Source organism: Fusarium graminearum, chromosome 1 (genome assembly GCF_000240135.3).
Source record: "Fusarium graminearum PH-1 chromosome 1, whole genome shotgun sequence".
Classification (NCBI taxonomy): Eukaryota; Fungi; Ascomycota; class Sordariomycetes; order Hypocreales; family Nectriaceae; genus Fusarium; species Fusarium graminearum.
This window is the reverse complement of record NC_026474.1, coordinates 8,018,324-8,036,548: the sequence shown is the minus strand read 5'-3', so window position 1 is coordinate 8,036,548 and position 18,225 is coordinate 8,018,324. Positions and strand designations below refer to the sequence as shown.

Here is an 18,225-nt window from a genome sequence, read left to right as displayed (position 1 = left end):
AAAGCGGAGTCTTGAGCGCCTAAAGCGGTTCTAGACGACGCCTGGGCACTGATGCTGTGCAGCCTTGTTTTTCGGGGGGGGGGGCAGTGCTGTGATGGTTACTTTTTTCTGTTCTTTGTCTTGTTGTCTCTTGTCAGATAAATATGCGGATGGCATTTGATCATGATTCGATGGGTAAACAGGTGGGTAGATGGGTTGTAATATGCCAGATACCAATAATCAAAGTGATGTGAAAGCTGAAGGAAGATGAAGTGGGCTGGCTACTAAACTGGTCGCCTAGGTACTAAGTCCACGCTTTTATATGTTGTGAGAATCAAGTTGCTTCTTTCTTCTTTAGACTCTACCTTCTATGATTGCAGGGCGACAGAAAGGCAGTATAGACCCTGACTTAATGCAAAACTATCAAAAGACTTCAGAAGTCGTCAAACTACCAGAAAGAAAAGTGATATATGAATGAATGAATAAATAAATGGAATGGAAACTCTGATTGACCCCGCCATTCCGCTTCGCTGTAACGAATGCCCGGGCGGGCTGTATTACAGGGTCGGCTGCTCCCATCCAATCCCCGTCCATGACAGCTGCCTGCTAGAGGTATTCATCTATCCAGAGGTAGATAGATCCTAGGTCCAGCCTTCCCGTTCAACTCTAGAGCCGCATCATCACTCTTTGATGAGAGACAAAATCACCAGCAGGTATGTACCTTGGATTGACTTTTTCTTTTTGGTCATCTGCACCATCAAGGTTCTTTTTCTTTTATCTGCGCGCCTCTGCCTAAAACTTTACCGCTGACAGTCATAAAGTATTCACATCATAGCATAACCACCAATATTCGTACGTCTTTCACTGTCGCTTTCACCTGTCGACCGCAACTCGACGACAACGACACCACACGACCGAATCTGACCGTCAGTATTTAGTAAACGAGAATCTTTCCGTAACCGACGAACCGAATCCATACAATACCAACGTCGAACCTCGATTTCACTACTAAACCTGCCTGCCCACCATGGCCGATGTTGAGATGAGCGATGCGCCTGTCGCCAAGAAGGCCGAGGGCTCCAACAGCAAGAGTGTTGAGGGCAAGAAGAAGTTCGAGGTCAAGAAGGTACACATCTTCTCGAGGTGACTACTCTGGATATGTGCTGACTGGAAATAAACAGTGGAACGCTGTAGCCCTTTGGGCTTGGGATATCGTGGTCGATAACTGCGCCATCTGCCGTAATCACATTATGGATCTGTGTATGTTTACGGGAAATCTTCACGGCATCATGATAAGAGGCTGACAAACCCATCAGGCATAGAATGTCAGGCGAACCAAGCATCTGCTACCAGCGAAGAATGCACTGTGGCCTGGGGTATCTGCAACGTAAGACGACCGCATCATCTTGTTTTCTTTCACGTATTTAGATTAACGGGTACCTAGCATGCATTCCACTTCCATTGCATTTCACGATGGTTGAAGGCTCGATCTGTTTGTCCTCTGGACAATAGGGACTGGGAGTTCCAGAAGTACGGGCGATAGAGGATATGCAAGCGGCGTCTCTGGGGTTTATGTCTTATGAAGAAAGGAAACGTGTGTATAAAAGGGATCGTCGACATGTGGCATTCGGCACTGGTAGCTGCATTCGAGATGATACTGTCATAAACAGCGAGACCATGCAATCTATTGATTTCCCTTGCTTGCAAGATCGTACGCGTAACCTGCTGGCAACCACTTGACAGGGTGTTTGTTGTAGAATGGCCAAGCTGGCACCACGACGAGGAAGGTCAGGGCTGTACCTCCCAATCCTAGGTATACAGCCAGCTTGATATCTTGGAGGATGTAACCGACAACGAACGAGATCAGCTAGTTTGCAATTAGCCAGACAATTCAAGAGGGTTGTAGATGATATCATCTGGCGCGATAGACGTACACCAGAAACGATGAGAAGAGCTGTAGCGAGGAACTCGACGAGCTTCTGTCCTTCAAAGTCCTATAGTGGAGCTTCAGTCAGACGTTGATCAGGTAAATCAAGGAGGGGGGATCATGTACAATCTGTCCATCGACAACGTCTCGGATCTGGTCAAGAGCTTGGTCAGCCATGTTGAATGATAGTCGCGTGGTTGTGGTTGTAATGTAGCTGTAGATGTTGTTCGGATATGAGGCCGTTGGTCGCTAACAGTATGTACGGTACAGTAGTGTAGGCCGGTGAATGTACAGTCGGAACAGGTCTCGACACCTGGCTGTTTTGGAGGCTCCAAGACTAGGCCGTTTTCGGCAAACAAGCTTTGACAGTTGACTCCAAGCGAGGAACAGCCCAGCCAGCCCAATGCTTGATCTTGATTTTGGTGTCAGATGAATAATGAGAACAAAGCGACAACGCAATGGTCAGGTTATTATTATTAGCCCAATTTCTTACTTCCTGCCTCAGTATTCCTAGGTATCCAAGAAACCTGCATATCAGGAAAGAACAACGATGGCAAGCAAGACTATCATATAGATCAATGCACATGGAATGACGGGATTGCATTCGACGAATCAGTCATTCCATAATTCATATACATAAAAAGTCAAATCATAGTACGAGTTCCTGTCCGGCTAACATCCGACCTAAGGATGGGCAGCCAAAGAAGAGCCATATGGTGAGCACGGGCAAGGGACCAGGGATGCTGGATATTGATTCAAAACCAAGGCCAAGCATTTTTCCTGCAGAACAAGTGCGTAAGTCATGGAAATCAAAGTGGCGGCCTCCATCAGTCAAATTATAGTAATACTGACCGGGTTATCTGTAAGGTCGCATCTATTTTTGCTTGTGATAGCCGACACACCAGGCCAAGACAATTTTTTTCTTAGCCCTTCCCACTTTCAAGACTACTTATTAGGTCATCAACTCCTCTTTAATCAACTTAACCCCTGACATCTATCGGTCGTCGCTTACTGACAACCCCAACCTGCAAAACCTCCTTTTAATGTACCCCGTGCACAGCGAACCGGGTCTTTCAATCAACCATAACCTCGAGAAAATTTCTCGTCTGGTTTAGCCGTGCCAGTATCGAAATTGGCCTAGACTAGACCTTGTTCTATCCCCTCATACGACAGGACAGGACTGCCTTTATTCCCTGTTCCTGCCCAAACGAATTCTCGCTATTCACCGCAAATAACTCGACTCGAATTGACTCCTTAAGTCAACTCGCTTCCTGTTTCTTATCACAACTTTACTTTTTTATCATATCCCAAGAGGTATCAGTTTCGACTGCCTTGTATAAACCGAACGACGCTTTCGAGCACTTGCGCCTCCAACGCCACTCACGTCCCGGCGTCGCGCCGTTATTCTATACCAGTCTTCAAGTTGGCTCAATTCGCCTTTTCCAACGTTCTCCCTTCGCTTTTCGGTCCCGGCTTCTGGGTCTACAGCGGAGTAAACAAGAAGCCCCCGTAACTGGCCTTCGAATCACACTGCTCACCCCCTTCTTCTGCTAGTCAACAACATCCCTTCAAACAACCAGCTGCCGCTGGCGACCACCGCCGAGCAGAGCTCAATTTTGAACAAAACTTCAACTCGGCGCGCCCATGCCGCGCCGGGTGCGACGTCAATAATCGACTGCATTAGACGGCGCCAGTAATTGGAACAACATCAAGCTATGGGACTATAAACCGAGGCGCAATTCACCCTCCGATCCCCCTCGACAGAATCATATCCATCTATTATATACGGCGATTATTCGAACCAGAACCCTCGAGGACTAACCATCAATCGATTCAAAATGTCTGACCACGAAGACTCCAGCTCCATCCCCCGGTCTGGGTATGACACTCCGGTCCCGGAACTCGACGATCACCGCCACCAGTCAGTCTCGACCAGGGTTGAGCGCCCCCGTCGCGGTACCTTCGACAGTCTCTATGGTGCTCGTCAACTCGAGCCTGAGCCTTCCTCCCCTCCGGCTATCCGAGTTCGCGACTTTGAAGAAGCTATTATCGATGAGGAAACCGGTGATGCGTCCCCAACCGCGCGCCGTAGTCGCCGTCCTACCGTCGACTCGACAGACCGTTCAATCTCGCCTCCCAACTCGGTCAAGGCGTTCGCTCAGGCTCGTCGCCGAGAGCGGGACATGTCATTCTCGGAGCCTAACAAGCCTGACATGGAGGATGTCGCCAGCCGGGCCATGTCCGTCTCCAGCAAGCGCAGTCACCGAAGCAAGCCTCATACCGTCATCGATAATGATGCCGTCAGCTTTTCAACCAACAAGACCGCCGAGGAAGATGTTTGCTTCCCGGTCAAGGAGAGCTACCACAAGGACCACTTGTACATTGATTTCGACTATCTTGAGAACTTCATCAATGAGCAGGCTGCTGAACGTGCGGCGGAGCGAGCGGCAGAGCGTAATGCAGCGGCTGCCGCTGCTGCTGCCAAGAAGAGCTTCGAAGATATGCGAGCTCAGCAGAATGAATCGCGTCTGCAACGAATGGTGACTGTTGATGGTGATATCCTGGAGCCTGTCTCAGACGATTCTATGACTCGTGAAAAGACAAACCAGACTGTTGGGTCCCATAATGAGGATGTGGTCGCTGAAAAGCAACCCGTCCCTATTGACCCCAACCGGTTCAGCTTCTTTTCTTCGGCATGGGAGTCAACTATCCACGCTGCGGATTTCGGCGATCTTGTGCTTCCAGGTGAAGATCTCCGTGGGCTTTTCGAGCTGCCTGATGAGGAAGAAGACGGTGTTTGGTGGCTGAACGTCAACGCGGCCACTAAGGAAGAAGTGCAGAGCATCTGCAAGTCTTTCGGTATCCACCCTCTCACAATTGAGGATATCATTACCCAGGAAGCTCGCGAGAAGATTGAGCTCTTCCCGTCGTACTACTTTGCCTGTTTCAGATCCTTCTCCGTTGTCGAAGAAGATGACGGCATCGAGTACGAACCTTTCAACACATATGTCATTGTGTTTAGGGAGGGTACCCTCAGCTTCAGTTTTGAGCCCAACTCTCACGCAGCTCAAGTTCGCAGGCGAATCACTGCTTTGAAAGACTACGTCTCTCTTAGCAGTGACTGGATCTGCTATGCTCTTATGTAAGTGTCGACTCACAAACACGCCAATCAGCCATTCTAACGGTCTATAGTGACGATATCGTCGATTCCTTTGGCCCTGTCATTCGCCAACTTGAACTTGAAGCGGACGCTATCGAGGATGAAGTGTTCGTAATGCGTGAAGATGACTCCAATTCATTCCTCCGTCGTATTGGTCGGATCCGCAGGAACTGCCTGGCTCTTTATCGCCTTCTTGGTGGCAAGGCCGATGTTCTCCGCGGTTTCACCAAGCGATGCAACGAGAACTACAAGGTCACCCCACGCATGGACATTGGCATGTACTTGGGTGACATCCAAGATCACGTTGTGACAATGGCGACCAATCTGGGTCACTTCGAGAAGATTTTGTCTCGGGCGCACAGCAACTACCTCGCGACAGTATCCATTAAGAGTATCGAGCAGGGAACGCACACCAACGAAGTGCTTAGCAAGATCACCATGTTGGCCTCGGTCCTCGTTCCCCTCAACTTGGTCAGCGGTGTGTTCGGAATGAACGTGCCAGTTCCGTTCGCAACTGTTGCCGCGACCAACTTGGCACCTTTCTTTAGCATCATTGGATTCATGATCTTCATGTGTTGCGTATTTATGGCATTAGCACGCTGGAAGCGCTACATCTAGTGTGGCCAATGCTACGCATTGGTTGGAACTGTTTCTGCATTGTTTGTCAGTCTCTACCTGTTGTTTTCTTTCGTTTCATAGATTCGGCGAGAACGAGCGTTGTACCAAGTCATGTATAGAGGTAGAAAAGGCTCAGTGGCATACAGCGGTGGTGGTACTATTATCTCTCTTTTAGCAGTACACTTTGCAATTAGATTATGTTCATAGAGGCTTTCGGCGTTTGCGTGTCTTGAGGCGTGGTAATGTCTGCTTTTATTTATGTAGAAAGTCTTTAATCAAGGTATACAGAACACGGCATTTCAAAGTATCAATTCTCTTGATGAGTTATATTCACATGCGTACCTAATGAGTGATACAGAGACTCTTGGAGTTAAACTTGTGGAAGGCTGAGAGGTGGGGCTGTACAGCCGACCAGCAACGAGCGATTATTGGCCAGCTGCTGAACAATTGAGTATCATCAAAAATCTTGAACTTAAGAGAGCATCAACCATTCAATCACCAGCAAAACCGGCCTTATCCTCGCTACACAAGTACCAGCAGCCCATCCACAACCGCCAACATGAGCGCACAACAACTCAACATTGACAACGCCGACCTTGAGAAGCTCAACGACAAGGACCGCACCGAGCTTCGCCAATTCCTCGCCAACGAGCAGCAGCGTTCTCAGATCCAAGCCCGTACGCCGACCACCTTGATCGGTATATAACAAGAGGGCACAAAAGCTAACCAGTTGTCTTTTTTATTATAGAAACCCACAGCTTGACACAGATGTGCTGGTCCAAGTGCGTTCCCGGAACCATCAAGAACCCCAAGCTCGACAAGTCCGAGGAGACATGCTTGGCCAACTGCGTCGAGCGATTTCTTGACGTCAACTACCTCACGATGAAGCACCTCAACGGCATGCGCAACTAAGCAAGCGGCTTTGGGGGTCATTATAAATCATGTATGATGAAATTGGTGTATAATTAGACGGGACTTGGATCGGGGTGGAAAAAATTAGATCATGTCCAGGACTGGTTCAGCTTTGCTGGTTGCAGAGTTTGACGATCACGATGTGTACAACATGAAAGAATAAAGGTGTCTCAACTTTTCGGTACAAAGTTTTTCTGGCATTGTTACTGTATTTGGTGTGACCCAATGACTTGATAGAATTGATGGCATGGCTCAGGCAGACCAAAGATCATCTTTTTATAGCCATGAGAAATCTTATACGATAGCAGCACAATTACTTTCAATCACAGAGGCAAGACGTCACTAGATGAAACAGAGATGGTCCTCGACGAATAGGCACGACAGTGTGCTGGGCGGTTTTAAATTCATGATCATTTGCACTCTAAACGAGAAGCACTTTTTACGCCTTTTCCCATGTCCGTGTCTTGCATTTTCAGCAGACAATAAACCAGCCCAATGACACGCCAGAAATCCACAAGCCAAGTAATGTCTTTAAACGAGAGAGAGCTTGTTGGCAGCGATGTCGAGAGCGTCAACATCGGGAGTAAGGCGGGCGTAGGCCTTCTTGCTACCGTCAGGTCGGATCAGGGTGTTGATCTTGAGGCAGTCAATGTCGTAAAGCTTCTTGAGGGCAAGCTTGATTTGAGCTGATTGGGTATGTTAGCTTTTTGTGTGCGAAATGATTATAATGGCATTTGCTTACCCTTGTTGGCCTTGACGTCGACGATGAAGACGAGGGTGTTGTTCTCCTCCATCTTCTTCATGGCGCTCTCAGTGTTGAGAGGGTGGATGACAACCTTGTGCTCATCGAGGCGAGGCTGGTGGGGGATAGATCGACGAGGGTACTTGGGAGCACGGCTAGTGATCAGGGTCTTGGGGCGGTGGAAGGAGGTGCTGTAGCGAGCCTTGACCTTCTTGTGGGAGTTGGTCTATGGATACTGTTAGTAACTGTCATGTCGATGGGATTGAGCATTGTTAAAAACTTACGCCCTTGAGAGCGGCCTTGGCAGCCTGAGCGGCCTTGTTGCCTCCTGTAGTCAAAAAAGCATCAGCAATCGCCCTTGTACAGAACTCGCAAAATCTGCTGCTGCATGATGCTGTAGGGGTAGAGCTCCAAGAGTTAAAAGTTGAGAAGGGTATAATGATAGTAGCGGCGGCGCGGGTCGGAATTTCTCGACTGTAGCGAAGCAAGATGGTATCGACACCCGATGCGATCAAAGCAAGTCAAGTTTTGAAGCAGGCGAGATGTGACGATACTGAAGGCATTAATTTATCGAAGCAAGATTATGGTCGAATCGAGCCGAGTCGTTGATGCCGTCGTTGTTTTTCTTGGTCGAATTTCGCTTTCTTGAGAATATTCCCACCCGGTTGCCATTTCTTTCATTCTTCCCTAACTCTTCTTTTTCTCCCTCTTCGCGTGTTCAGATCATGTCGTACCTTTCTTTCCCTTGGTATCCTTGGCGGCCATTGTGTCGGTTGTCGTGGGCACAAAGTTGTCGGTGGTGCTGGTTGTCGTCGGAGTGTTCGAAGAAAAGATCAGGAAAGAAAAAAAAGAGTTTCGACTTTTTGAAATCCTGTGGTTTATTAGGGCTAGAAATTTGTGGATCCGGCGGGGAGTGAATAGTCAAGTTTGATTGGTCAGTTGGCTCTGTGCTGGAAAGGTGAGGTTGAGTGACAGCAACAGCACAGAATATGCCTTTGGTTTATTTCAATTAATTGACTATATCGATGACTGACATGCGTATACGAGGTCTTTAAGGTATATTTGTCCTGTGTTTTGGACAACATCTTGTGTTGGGCCAAGGTGGTGAGTCTAAATATTCAACACCCTATCTTTTACCGAGACTAACATGAAATTTCAGATTATTTCGCTTCAAAGGGTTCAAACATCAATACGCAACACCCTCAGCCCAACATCAAAATGGTTTCAAAGAAGCAGACACGGGTAAAGAGCCTTTCAAGTAGCCGTCCACCGACTGTGAAATCCTCACGGTCCATGTCCCGGAAAGCCAGCAGAACTCTCATCAACACGCATCACCAACTGGAGAAGCAACGACGACAAGCTGCAGCCAAGGGCGACACGTCTACTGAGACGCGTATTGCTTCTGAGATTGCCAAGCTAGGCGGCCTCGATCACTATCAAAAGGCTAGTCTTCAAGGACAAAGCCTCGACAGAGGAGGCGACACGTCAAAGGTGCTCCTAGAATGGCTCCCCGTGGCAGATCTCAAGAAACGCGCTCAACCGTTGCATATGCTTGAGGTTGGATCTTTGAGTACTCGAAATGCATGCTCCACAAGTGGTATCTTTGCCATGAAGCATATCGATCTCAACAGTCAGGAGCCTGGAATCACTAAGCAGGATTTCATGGAGCGACCCTTACCCAAGGACGGTTCCGAGGTCTTTGACATAATCTCACTGAGTCTAGTGCTCAACTTCGTCCCCGAAGCCGAGGGACGTGGCCAGATGCTTCTTCGAACACTATCGTTTCTTCGACCTGCATCTGATCCTCCAACCGGCTCAGATGAGCTGTTCCCCTGCCTTTTTGTGGTTCTTCCTCGCAGCTGTGTTGACAACTCACGATATTTCACAGAGGCTCGACTCGACGAACTAATGACCATGCTTGGTTACGTGTGCACCAAAACTAAGATGACGCAGAAGCTGGCATATTCTCTATGGAAGCGGACAGGAGCTGCCTCTGCTAAGCGACCAGACTTTACCAAGAAGGAAGTCAACCCAGGACGGACACGGAACAACTTTGTCATGACACTCAAGGCCTCTACGAGTCATTCGAAATGAAATGCTGAGGGGAAACCCGACAAAGCGTGGGGCCTCAAGGAGCTGCATATGCGCAGCTATCCAACCATCAATCAGCACATCGAAACATATGGCGTTTTACATACACCTTTGTTGAGCACACGATAGTGAGCTGGCATTACGAGTGTGTGAGGTTGATAACGAATACACTATCGGCACGGTCTTGGCGAATACACACTGTACTGCGCATGCAGCAACAGATCGACTATCTGCAACTCCCAACGTCGCACGACTGATAAGGGGGCGGGTAGTACTCATGCAGTTTGTGGACACCAGATCATCAGTGGACAAGATCAGCTGGCCGTTTTGGTCTCGGATTTGAGGAACTAGAAATCCCTAGCGAGCTACTACTCCTGCTTTCTCCGCACGAACACTGCCACGCTATTCGACGACTATCACTTCCCCACCCTCCGAAGGACCTTTGCATGCAGCCGTCTATCATACTCCTAATGAAGCAAATTCTGAGTGCTTGAACTCGGTAATTGCGACTTTTGACAAAGGTTCATTTGGCGGCAACGGCGCGTTTCCAGGACGAACGACGGGCAGGCTTCGCATACTCGCCCCAACAGCAGCCTTGACTTCATCGATGTTATCGCTTAGGAAGAGCCATCTGTTGAGGTCCTTGTGCTCCGGGTGATGAGAGATGATCTTGCTGTAGCTGTCGACCTCGGTCTTGGGCCCCGCATTGGTGGTGTCGAAATAATCGGCGATAAGAGGTGTCATATCTGACTTCTCAGAATTCGTATGCGCGAAGAGCAGCTTCTGCGCAGGGACCGAGCCGGAGGAGTAGATGATGATCTTCTTTCCGCTCTGGGTGGCCTCGTTGAAGAAAGTTTCGACATCTGGGAAGAGAGGAGCGACGATGTTGCCCGACTCGTAACCTTGCAGCCAGAGATATCCCTGGAGCGACTTGAGGTAGGCTATTTTGACATCGCGCTTCACGAGATCGCGTACGTGGGCTTCAAAGTCAGAAGGCGAGTTGCGGTACTCTTCGGGGAAAGCATCACGGTACTTTGCAAACTCTGAGCTGTCCCACTCTTGTTCCAAGACTTTGGGAAGTGCCTCGAGTGCATATGGGAACTGGGTACGGCGAACAGACCGTGGTCAGCAGGCTGCATTGTTGTTGACGTTGGGCACACTATCGCGAATCGGGGCAAAGTCGGTGAAGGGTCAAAGGGGCTGGGGATGAATTGCTGGGTTCAAAGAAAAAAAAATTCAGATGCACACGCCCAAAGACTTCAACTTGGCATGACCTGGTTCGGCAGCTTGGACGCCGAGAAGTGGATGTCCAAGGCCGGCGCCTGGACCGAAGAGGTTCGGGATGAGAGGCTAGGACGAAATTTAATGGGATCCATACGGAGCTCCGGGCCCCGGAGCGGTGGAGAGGGGCCGACGGAGGTGGTAGCGGTAGAAGCAAACGGAAGATGGGAGACGGGACGGTTGCCAGTGAGACGAGACGGGACATGCAGGAAAGAAATTGCACAACTCACTAGGACATCCTTGACAAAGGAGATGGGACAAACGGTTCCTTCTGTAATATTTGTTATTATGACTATTCTGTATGTGTAGATGTCCAAGCAAAACATAAAATACACGACAAACAAGTCCCATATCAAGGCAGTAACATGATCCAAGAAAGTCCTTGCAACCAACAAACCAAGCAGTCACTAAAAGAAACTGTGGGTCTAGTTTAATCTTACCAATATCAAACACCAGGACATCAAAGTCGTTGAGGTTGAGCGTCATCGTGAATTAGGTATGAGTTGTTTTTCGACGGGAAGCGGTCAAGCCTGATATCGACACGTCTTGTGAGAAGTTCCTCGAAAGGGAGAGATGAAACAAGTAAGCTGGACCAGATCCCAAATCCGATCTGATATCCCTGCCACGATCTTTGAAGAGTAACGGTGTCGAGGGAGAATGATGGAAGAAAAAAAGAGTTTTCGACAATCGGAATCGGCGGTGGCCAGCTGAAGGTCCTGTCCTTCCCTGTTCCTGGATTCTAAAGAGCGGGCCGCTACCTAGCTTGGCGCCTTTTTGGGCAGATACGCTTTCTTTTTTCCTTGGAGGTTCGAGATCCTTGAGGTTTGATGGTATTATCCAGCCCCCGTTTTCTAAGCTTATTATGCAGCAAGCAACTTGGGTCGAGCGAAAAGTGCAACAGCAGATCGAATCTAAACGGCTTTGGGACCGGGGATTTTTTACAACATGGAGGGTTGGTGGTCCATGTGAACAGCAGAGGAAAGGCGGTCAAGATGTTTAAGAGGTAGACTGACCAATGGCGTATGAGTCTTTTACTGTTGGACTGCAGGGTAGGATATAGCAAAAATTGGAACTGAATAGAAAGACCTGGCTCTCTCTCTCTGCGCAAGACAGGGGTCGACGGTCAGATCCGAAATGGCTTGAATGATCTTGAATGGTGGATCTCTAATTAGAAACCTGCTGAAAAGTGACAAGTGGCAGCTTTGGGAGGTTGACTTGACAGTCACGAGCTGTGTGAGCTGGAGGACAAGTCATCCAGATCAGTTCGCATTCAAGGAATAGTAAACCACGGGACGACACGGGTTTCAGTAGCTCTGCTGTGGCTCTGAGGCAAAGCAGGGCAGAAGATGCAGCTTGATAGCAGTTACCCAATTCCCCTGCTGTTCCCGAGCTGAGAAGTGGTCAGTTCATGCAGCTTCCAGAAACGTAGTAGGCAGCGCCAAAAGAAAACACCCCTGACAACAACACAGCTGCAGGCCAGACTACCCAAAGACAGCAGAAGAAGAAAAGACGACAGCTGTTGTGTCCCACACAGGACCCTTTCATCGGACTAGGTGGAGTCTCTTTGTGAGCTTGGCCTCGTGGTATTTGGAGACCTGTTACGGATACATACTGCAGACATTGCATGTATGTATGTACTTGTCATTAGGCGGCCCCTCCTGCCGCTGCACATGTCACTTTGTCGCCCAGCCATTCTGAGATGAATGAAGGGTCCTGGCCTGGTCCGTCCCATCACCTGTTTTCTTAGGTGATGGGTCACAAATTTAGCTTCATCCCATGACTTGGTGCTACCCTGAACAATGTATCTTTTCTGCAACTCTCAATCGACAAATCTGTAAATCAGGCCACGTACGACTGAGATCTTCTTTGTCGCTTTCCTTCTCTCTCTCCGCGATACTTCCCCTGGGATGAGATCTACGCATGAATCATGGTGTGTATGATACGGTACATGTCGCAATATTAGTATAAACACAGCACAGTACAGAAGTGATGGTGTAAGAGAAAGTAAATATTATGTTTCTGATACAGTGACGAATCAGCACCGAAAGCGACGTGATGTGAGACAGCCCAGCCGAGTCCGGTGCAAATACCGTGTACCCAATAATAAAGAATCATTCTCATGTGCAGTAGAGAGTATAATTATAATTATAGCGTTGACTAATTCGACGCGCAATAAGTTGTGCAAGTTCAATATCATCGTGTCTTGTTTCAACGCAATCTCTCTCGTATTGCCTCCGTATCTCGCTCAGGTCTGTTGATTGAGTCACATCCATGGCCACCGTCGTAATGGCAAACTCCATGAATGCGGATGTCAACGTTTTAGTCAGTCTCCATATTTGTCCGCAACAACTTCTCCATAATTAAAGGCAGCAGACTGTATGTAAACATCACGACTCACGAGGCCGCCGAGGTTGAGGATGGACCCGCCCCGACTGTCGGGGAACGGGGGACGGACGGACGGTCCTAGACGGCATGACACGGAGTCTCAAGGTCGGAGGTAATATCCTGAAATTGTAGCGAAGTGAGTAATCTTGCAGAAATTCAATACCGAGATTCGTAATCCTATCGTATTCTCACTTATTACCAATGTCTCCGCTCGGTATGGATCCGAGATGCCGTCATTTCACATTTCAAGATTGTTCTTTGTTGTCTTTTTTCCTAATAGGGTCGCAGTGCACAGGACAGTGTATAAACAAACAGGACAGATCATCAAAGACAACCCTCAGGGTACGGATACTGTAGGTAATTAATTGCTGGTTGTAAACAGTCGCAAACGCGCACAGATCACGGCTTGCGTGCTATTCACCCGTGAAGAGTTGCACAGACTTGTGCATGGCTCAGCGAGCGACACGGACCCTTGAAACTCCATCCAGTCATGTTTGATGGCTGCCGACTGGTTCGTTACACCCATGACAACCAGCCTTGGAGCACAGCACTGTGCCATAGCTAGGTAGCATTAGCATAGCCTGGCTTTGAACCCAAGTCTGACGCACGCCCCTTTTCTATTTACGGTTTCCAGTAAGCAAGCAATCTCATCCAACCTTTGGACTTTGGTGGAAGCTTCTGGCGCTTATTGCAAAGTAAACATACTGTACCGCTTCGCTCAAGTAAACAGTTGGTTGCTTCAGCCGCCTGGCTCTGACTGTGCATTACAGTGCAGCACCGTAATATGTTTATCGGGTTCCTGAGACGAAAGGGTCCTCGTAACGCTGGGGCATCCCCACTGGAATGCATGATCCAGGAGTGCATGACCAGTGACCGCGCTGGACTAATTCCCTGATAACCTTGATAACTAACAGTTAGCATTTGCAAGGGTGAGGACCGTCAAGGTATCAGGAGGGTGATCGACGACGAATGACGGCAAAAAGCTCGAGACCTTGGACTGATACTGTAGATAGCCATTGATAACAAGGGTCCTTGACAATCGAAGAAAGGAATAATTGGAATTGGACAGGCTTCGAGTCCAGGAACAAGGCCAAGAGAAACGTGGCAGAAGATGCAATCATTGGATGTGGATAATGCCGTCGTCGGGTCTAATTGCGTAGCGGTACCTATCGAGCATCGCCCAATTCCCTCACTGTAATGTTGGCTGAGAACCGTCTCTGGAGTCAAGACTTGTGGCGTCAACTAGCTGCCAAAAGGGTTGAATTGTGATGCGACGGACCAAAACTGTAAGCCGAGATGGCGGCGAGTTGGATCTCGAGAAAGACCCTGGTTTCGCATTCGGAATAGTGAGATAGGCTCACTTTTTGGTGCACGAGACAGATTGAGAAAGATATCAGAAGCTGGATTTCCCAGTTTGATTCTGTTGGGAAAAGAGGACCCTCTCGTCTGGTCTGTTTCGTCTTGATTCTGGCTCTGGCTCTGCGCTGCCTTTCTGACGCTGCCGAGCCAAGCCAGTAAAACCTGGGGATGGTAGCCATGCGGCCACTGGTGCCACGCGCACTATACGCACTATGTGCAATGCTACGCTAGGTTTCTGCAGCCAGTGAACAAGTCATCCATTCATGCCTCGAGTCCCTACACCATCTTGGTCACGCCCAGCGGTAGCTTGGATAGTTGTCTGTTGGGATCTTCATCAAGCAGTACTCACAAGGCATGTCCTTGCAGTACCAGCCTTCCAGCTGCAATATACCTCACGCGATGGTATCGGGCGGTGAACCCGCTATCAGCACTGCGCCCTCCAAGGCCCAGAAGCGCAAATCCCATTCTCAGGATCCGTATCTAAGTCTGTTTTGTCTCTTGAGGATATTGATCAATGTCAACATGGGAGTACTGTACAGCTCGGGGGCGCACACTGTATGATCACGCTGGCCAACATGTCATTTCCCGCCGACCATCGCAAAAGAAGACGACTGTCCTCTGTCCGCAGTAGTTTCCGTAGCTAACGAAAACGAGTCGAGTTCAAGGAGCCGGCAGCGGGACGCCGGCAGAAACTACTGGAATCACCACCAATATTCGGCGCTGAGGCCCCGTACTCGTCCGTATGACTGATGCTCAGAGCCTGAAGCCCGGCACCGGCCCCTTGATGACTCCCGACGAGAGTCAATGCTCTCCACTCTCAGTGCGCGTGAGGTTTTGTTGACACTGAGCTAGACAGCGCAATATCCCTGATAGCACAGTGCTTGGGCCAGGTTGGTCCTTGGACAAAGTCGTCATGCTAGTAGCGATTCCGTCATATCGGGAGGTTGTATTCGATGGATAACTTTGATAACTTGGAATAACGTTTCCCGTATATGCCAATTATGCAAGTTTTGTGCAATTATACTGTAGCATTCACTGTATGTATGTACATATTCTGATAACGCGTCTTCACATTCATTAATTTCTCCGTGCGTGTCGTCATGTATTGATTGATTTGTCTGTCTAGTGTCGCAATGCTTCCTGACTCTGAGACGACCAGGTATCAGCAACACCAATCCCGGGCCATCAATGTTTCTGATCGCTGCAGCTGTTTGATTGACTTTCTTTATGCCGCCATTCCCTCCCTGGCCCGTCGTGGCATCGTCCCATGGTAGCGCCATTCCTTCATTGCGTCGCGCGCGAGGTATTAGCAGGGAGAGACAGGGAGCGTTAGGTGGTCGAGACAGTGTGTGTCGTCGCGCACTGTACCTGCTGTGTGTGCATGTGCATTACTTGGCTCTGGCTCCCCTGTCGTGTTGTTCCTTCCCTTCCCTTCGTGCCTGCCTTTTAGCCTAGCCCCAGTATTCACTACTGCCTACCCCGGCTCATCCGGTACAAACAACAACGCAGCAGTTAAGGTACGACAGCATGTCCCATCGTTTCCTTAGTCCCTGGGGAGAAGGTGGGGACTGCAACCACAGAAGGCAACCTCATCTCAAGACACTCCCCCCGTTCGCTCTAGACCCTGCTCTCACTCGCTGTCGCACCTGCCTTGGTCTCGCCTGGGTGTGCCAAACAGGATGAACACTCGCTCTTCTCACTAATCCAACCTATCCCATGGCCATCCATCCCTCTCCACTTGGTTCCATCACCGCCTTTCCCTCTAAGCTCACTCTTACTCTCTCTTCTCTTGTCTTCTTTCCCCTGCTTTCTTATCATCGTCTCTCCACCCTCTCTTTCCCTTCATTTGTACGCTTTCCGCATCTTCAAAGGCCTTCTTCTTTCTCGAGCTTGCCACTCTTCCTTCACTATTCTCATCTCTATCTCTTCTGTACACTCATATCTAATCCAATCCCATCCCATCTCATCCCACCCTCTCAGCGTTCTCAACACCGAACGATTCCGCCTCGCCACCTCATCCGAACCAAGCAACTGGCAAGCAAACGCTTATCGCTGTGATCCAACGACAATCAACCAACCAAACAAATAGTCAACCACCATCGATCACGTTGCTTGAGCTATACAACCATCCACGAGAAGAATAAGAAGAAGCGTCTTTGACTTTTGTTGTTTGTCGCTGCATTTGTCCTTGTTCGCCTAGATCTCCTATTAAATCGCTCCGTTGTCGCATACATCGATTTCGAGCCTCGGCCATCAACAAAAGTGCCAATTTACAGTCGGACACGTCGCATAGAACATTTGTCTTGTACTGCATTGAGTCAAACGGGATTTCTTCGTTTACTTGCGATTACTCTCCGGCCGTCAACCTTGCAAACCGGCCTATCTGGCACCCGTGACTCAACACTCCGGCCGAGCGTTAGGAACTCCGTCCCGGGCGAGCTCCGCTCCCCTATCCCCCGGTGCCAGTTTCACTGGTCCGACACGTCGACTCTTCGGCATCGTCGACTCCGGATACTCTAATTATACGCCTTCCCTTGGTCTTGACCAATTCTCTGCTCGACTTCGTCCCAAGTCGGCTCACTTCAACTCATTGTTAAAGTCACATTCTTTTCCAAGTTACAAAAAACGTACACATGTTATTATAACGAATTTCATTTTTCTTGTCCCTCACCTTCTTCGACCACCTAGGTCCCCGCAACTCATCATCACGACCATTCGATAATCATTTCTTTTGTCTGTCAACCTATCGAATACCCAATGAGCCTCTGAATACCAACGAACAACAACATCAACATTAACAACAACAACAACCAATTGACCTTTTCACTCTGCTTTCCCATCACGACACTGTACATTGCTCATATACTGCGAAACATTCCTATTTCATTGCATCAGCTCGAGCGTTTTCAAGAGCTTCAATATCCTTCTCCGGTCTTATATTACCGGTTATTGACAAATTTCAAAAAATCGTTTGTTCGACAACTCCCCTTTTGTTTATTTTCTATTCTTTTTGAGTACTTTTATATTCCCCCTTTTTTCACAATGGAGTGCCTCAAGGAAAAGTTCGTCGGCGGTGCCATTCTCAACGGACGTTATCAGACAATCTCCCCTCTCAACCATGGATCTTTTGGTATGGTTTTCAAGGCGCATGATCTCAGAACAAACGAGCCTGTCGCCATCAAATGCCTTACCAAGAAGAGCGCATGCCCCGATGGCAATTGGGACTTCGCTGTCGACGACAAGTCAGAAGAGCAGGCCCTGCACAGTCGCCTTGGAGCTCACGAGAACATCGTCAACCTTGTTGACTCTTTCGAGACCGAATCTCATATCTACCTCGTTCTCGAGTTTTGTGGTCAGGGTGATCTCTACGAAGCAATCCGAAAGGGTCACGGTCCTCTCGAGACAGAGCATGTCCGCCAATTCATGCTTGAGCTCATCGATGCCGTTGACTACATGCACTTCAAGGGTGTCTACCATCGCGATATCAAGCCCGAGAACATTTTCCTCACTTCGGACGGTGCCATGAAGCTTGGTGATTTTGGTCTGGCAACTACCGAGAAGTGGTCGTATGAGATGACCGTTGGCAGCGACCGTTACATGGCCCCTGAACAATTCGATTCGGCCGGCGCCGGTTACTCGCCTGCCGAGGCGGACATCTGGGCCATCGGAATCTGCCTGCTCAACATCCTCTTCTCCCGCAACCCTTTTACCACCCCCACTGAGGCCGACCCCCTTTTCCTTGACTACTCCCCGCGACAGCAGTCTCTTTTC

General features: G+C 49.0%; 8 protein-coding genes across 8 annotated transcripts; 5 read left to right on the top strand and 3 right to left on the bottom strand.

Annotated features, from left to right (window-relative positions):
• Positions 1-1,006: 1,006 nt before the first annotated feature.
• FGSG_02497 (RING-box protein 1) lies at positions 1,007-1,522 on the top strand (the record flags this gene model as incomplete). The annotated part of the gene is made up of 4 exons (XM_011320126.1): positions 1,007-1,105; positions 1,161-1,239; positions 1,296-1,366; positions 1,424-1,522. 4 exons carry the CDS (start codon positions 1,007-1,009, stop codon positions 1,520-1,522), a joined length of 348 nt encoding a protein of 115 aa, XP_011318428.1.
• A 141-nt stretch (positions 1,523-1,663) lies between these two features.
• On the bottom strand, positions 1,664-2,083 carry FGSG_02496 (uncharacterized protein; the record flags this gene model as incomplete). Its single annotated transcript, XM_011320125.1, has 3 exons — positions 1,664-1,846; positions 1,914-1,973; positions 2,033-2,083. The coding sequence occupies 3 exons, from the start codon at positions 2,081-2,083 to the stop codon at positions 1,664-1,666; spliced, it is 294 nt and encodes a 97-aa protein (XP_011318427.1).
• A 1,661-nt stretch (positions 2,084-3,744) lies between these two features.
• FGSG_02495 (uncharacterized protein) lies at positions 3,745-5,684 on the top strand (the record flags this gene model as incomplete). The annotated part of the gene is made up of 2 exons (XM_011320124.1): positions 3,745-5,048; positions 5,099-5,684. The coding sequence occupies 2 exons, from the start codon at positions 3,745-3,747 to the stop codon at positions 5,682-5,684; spliced, it is 1,890 nt and encodes a 629-aa protein (XP_011318426.1).
• A 491-nt stretch (positions 5,685-6,175) lies between these two features.
• On the top strand, positions 6,176-6,779 carry FGSG_02494 (import inner membrane translocase subunit TIM8). Its single transcript, XM_011320123.1, has 2 exons — positions 6,176-6,361; positions 6,433-6,779. The coding sequence occupies exons 1-2, from the start codon at positions 6,244-6,246 to the stop codon at positions 6,594-6,596; spliced, it is 282 nt and encodes a 93-aa protein (XP_011318425.1). The 5' UTR covers positions 6,176-6,243; the 3' UTR covers positions 6,597-6,779.
• A 179-nt stretch (positions 6,780-6,958) lies between these two features.
• Positions 6,959-8,150, bottom strand: FGSG_02493 (uncharacterized protein). The gene is made up of 4 exons (XM_011320122.1): positions 8,073-8,150; positions 7,623-7,666; positions 7,339-7,564; positions 6,959-7,282 (listed from the first exon to the last, which is right to left on the bottom strand). The coding sequence occupies exons 1-4, from the start codon at positions 8,101-8,103 to the stop codon at positions 7,128-7,130; spliced, it is 456 nt and encodes a 151-aa protein (XP_011318424.1). The 5' UTR covers positions 8,104-8,150; the 3' UTR covers positions 6,959-7,127.
• A 406-nt stretch (positions 8,151-8,556) lies between these two features.
• Positions 8,557-9,432, top strand: FGSG_02492 (uncharacterized protein; the record flags this gene model as incomplete). The annotated part of the gene is made up of 1 exon (XM_011320121.1): positions 8,557-9,432. The coding sequence occupies one exon, from the start codon at positions 8,557-8,559 to the stop codon at positions 9,430-9,432; it is 876 nt and encodes a 291-aa protein (XP_011318423.1).
• Positions 9,433-9,449: 17 nt separating this feature from the next.
• On the bottom strand, positions 9,450-11,614 carry FGSG_02491 (uncharacterized protein). The gene is made up of 3 exons (XM_011320120.1): positions 11,151-11,614; positions 10,941-10,981; positions 9,450-10,530 (listed from the first exon to the last, which is right to left on the bottom strand). Exons 1-3 carry the CDS (start codon positions 11,194-11,196, stop codon positions 9,889-9,891), a joined length of 729 nt encoding a protein of 242 aa, XP_011318422.1. The 5' UTR covers positions 11,197-11,614; the 3' UTR covers positions 9,450-9,888.
• Positions 11,615-17,496: 5,882 nt separating this feature from the next.
• FGSG_12149 (uncharacterized protein) lies at positions 17,497-18,225 on the top strand (the record flags this gene model as incomplete). Its single annotated transcript, XM_011320119.1, has 1 exon — positions 17,497-18,225. A coding segment is annotated over one exon (729 nt), but the record flags the coding sequence as incomplete, so codon positions are not given.

What these genes read in the sequence shown, in the direction of transcription:
- FGSG_02491 (XM_011320120.1), bottom strand. Translation starts at nt 11,196, where the DNA reads ATGACGCTCAACCTCAACGACTTTGATGTCCTGGTGTTTGATATTG. An exon ending in TGTCCTGGTGTTTGATATTG is followed by an intron (nt 10,982 to 11,150) that starts GTAAGATTAAAC and finishes CAAATATTACAG; the next exon opens with AAGGAACCGTTTGTCCCATC. An exon ending in CCTTTGTCAAGGATGTCCTA is followed by an intron (nt 10,531 to 10,940) that starts GTGAGTTGTGCA and finishes CGCCGTACCCAG; the next exon opens with TTCCCATATGCACTCGAGGC.
- FGSG_02493 (XM_011320122.1), bottom strand. Translation starts at nt 8,103, where the DNA reads ATGGCCGCCAAGGATACCAAGGGAAAGAAAG. An exon ending in GGATACCAAGGGAAAGAAAG is followed by an intron (nt 7,667 to 8,072) that starts GTACGACATGAT and finishes TTTTGACTACAG; the next exon opens with GAGGCAACAAGGCCGCTCAG. An exon ending in CGACGTCAAGGCCAACAAGG is followed by an intron (nt 7,283 to 7,338) that starts GTAAGCAAATGC and finishes ATACCCAATCAG; the next exon opens with CTCAAATCAAGCTTGCCCTC.
- FGSG_02494 (XM_011320123.1), top strand. Translation starts at nt 6,244, where the DNA reads ATGAGCGCACAACAACTCAACATTGACAACGCCGACCTTGAGAAGCTC. An exon ending in GCGTTCTCAGATCCAAGCCC is followed by an intron (nt 6,362 to 6,432) that starts GTACGCCGACCA and finishes TTTTTATTATAG; the next exon opens with AAACCCACAGCTTGACACAG.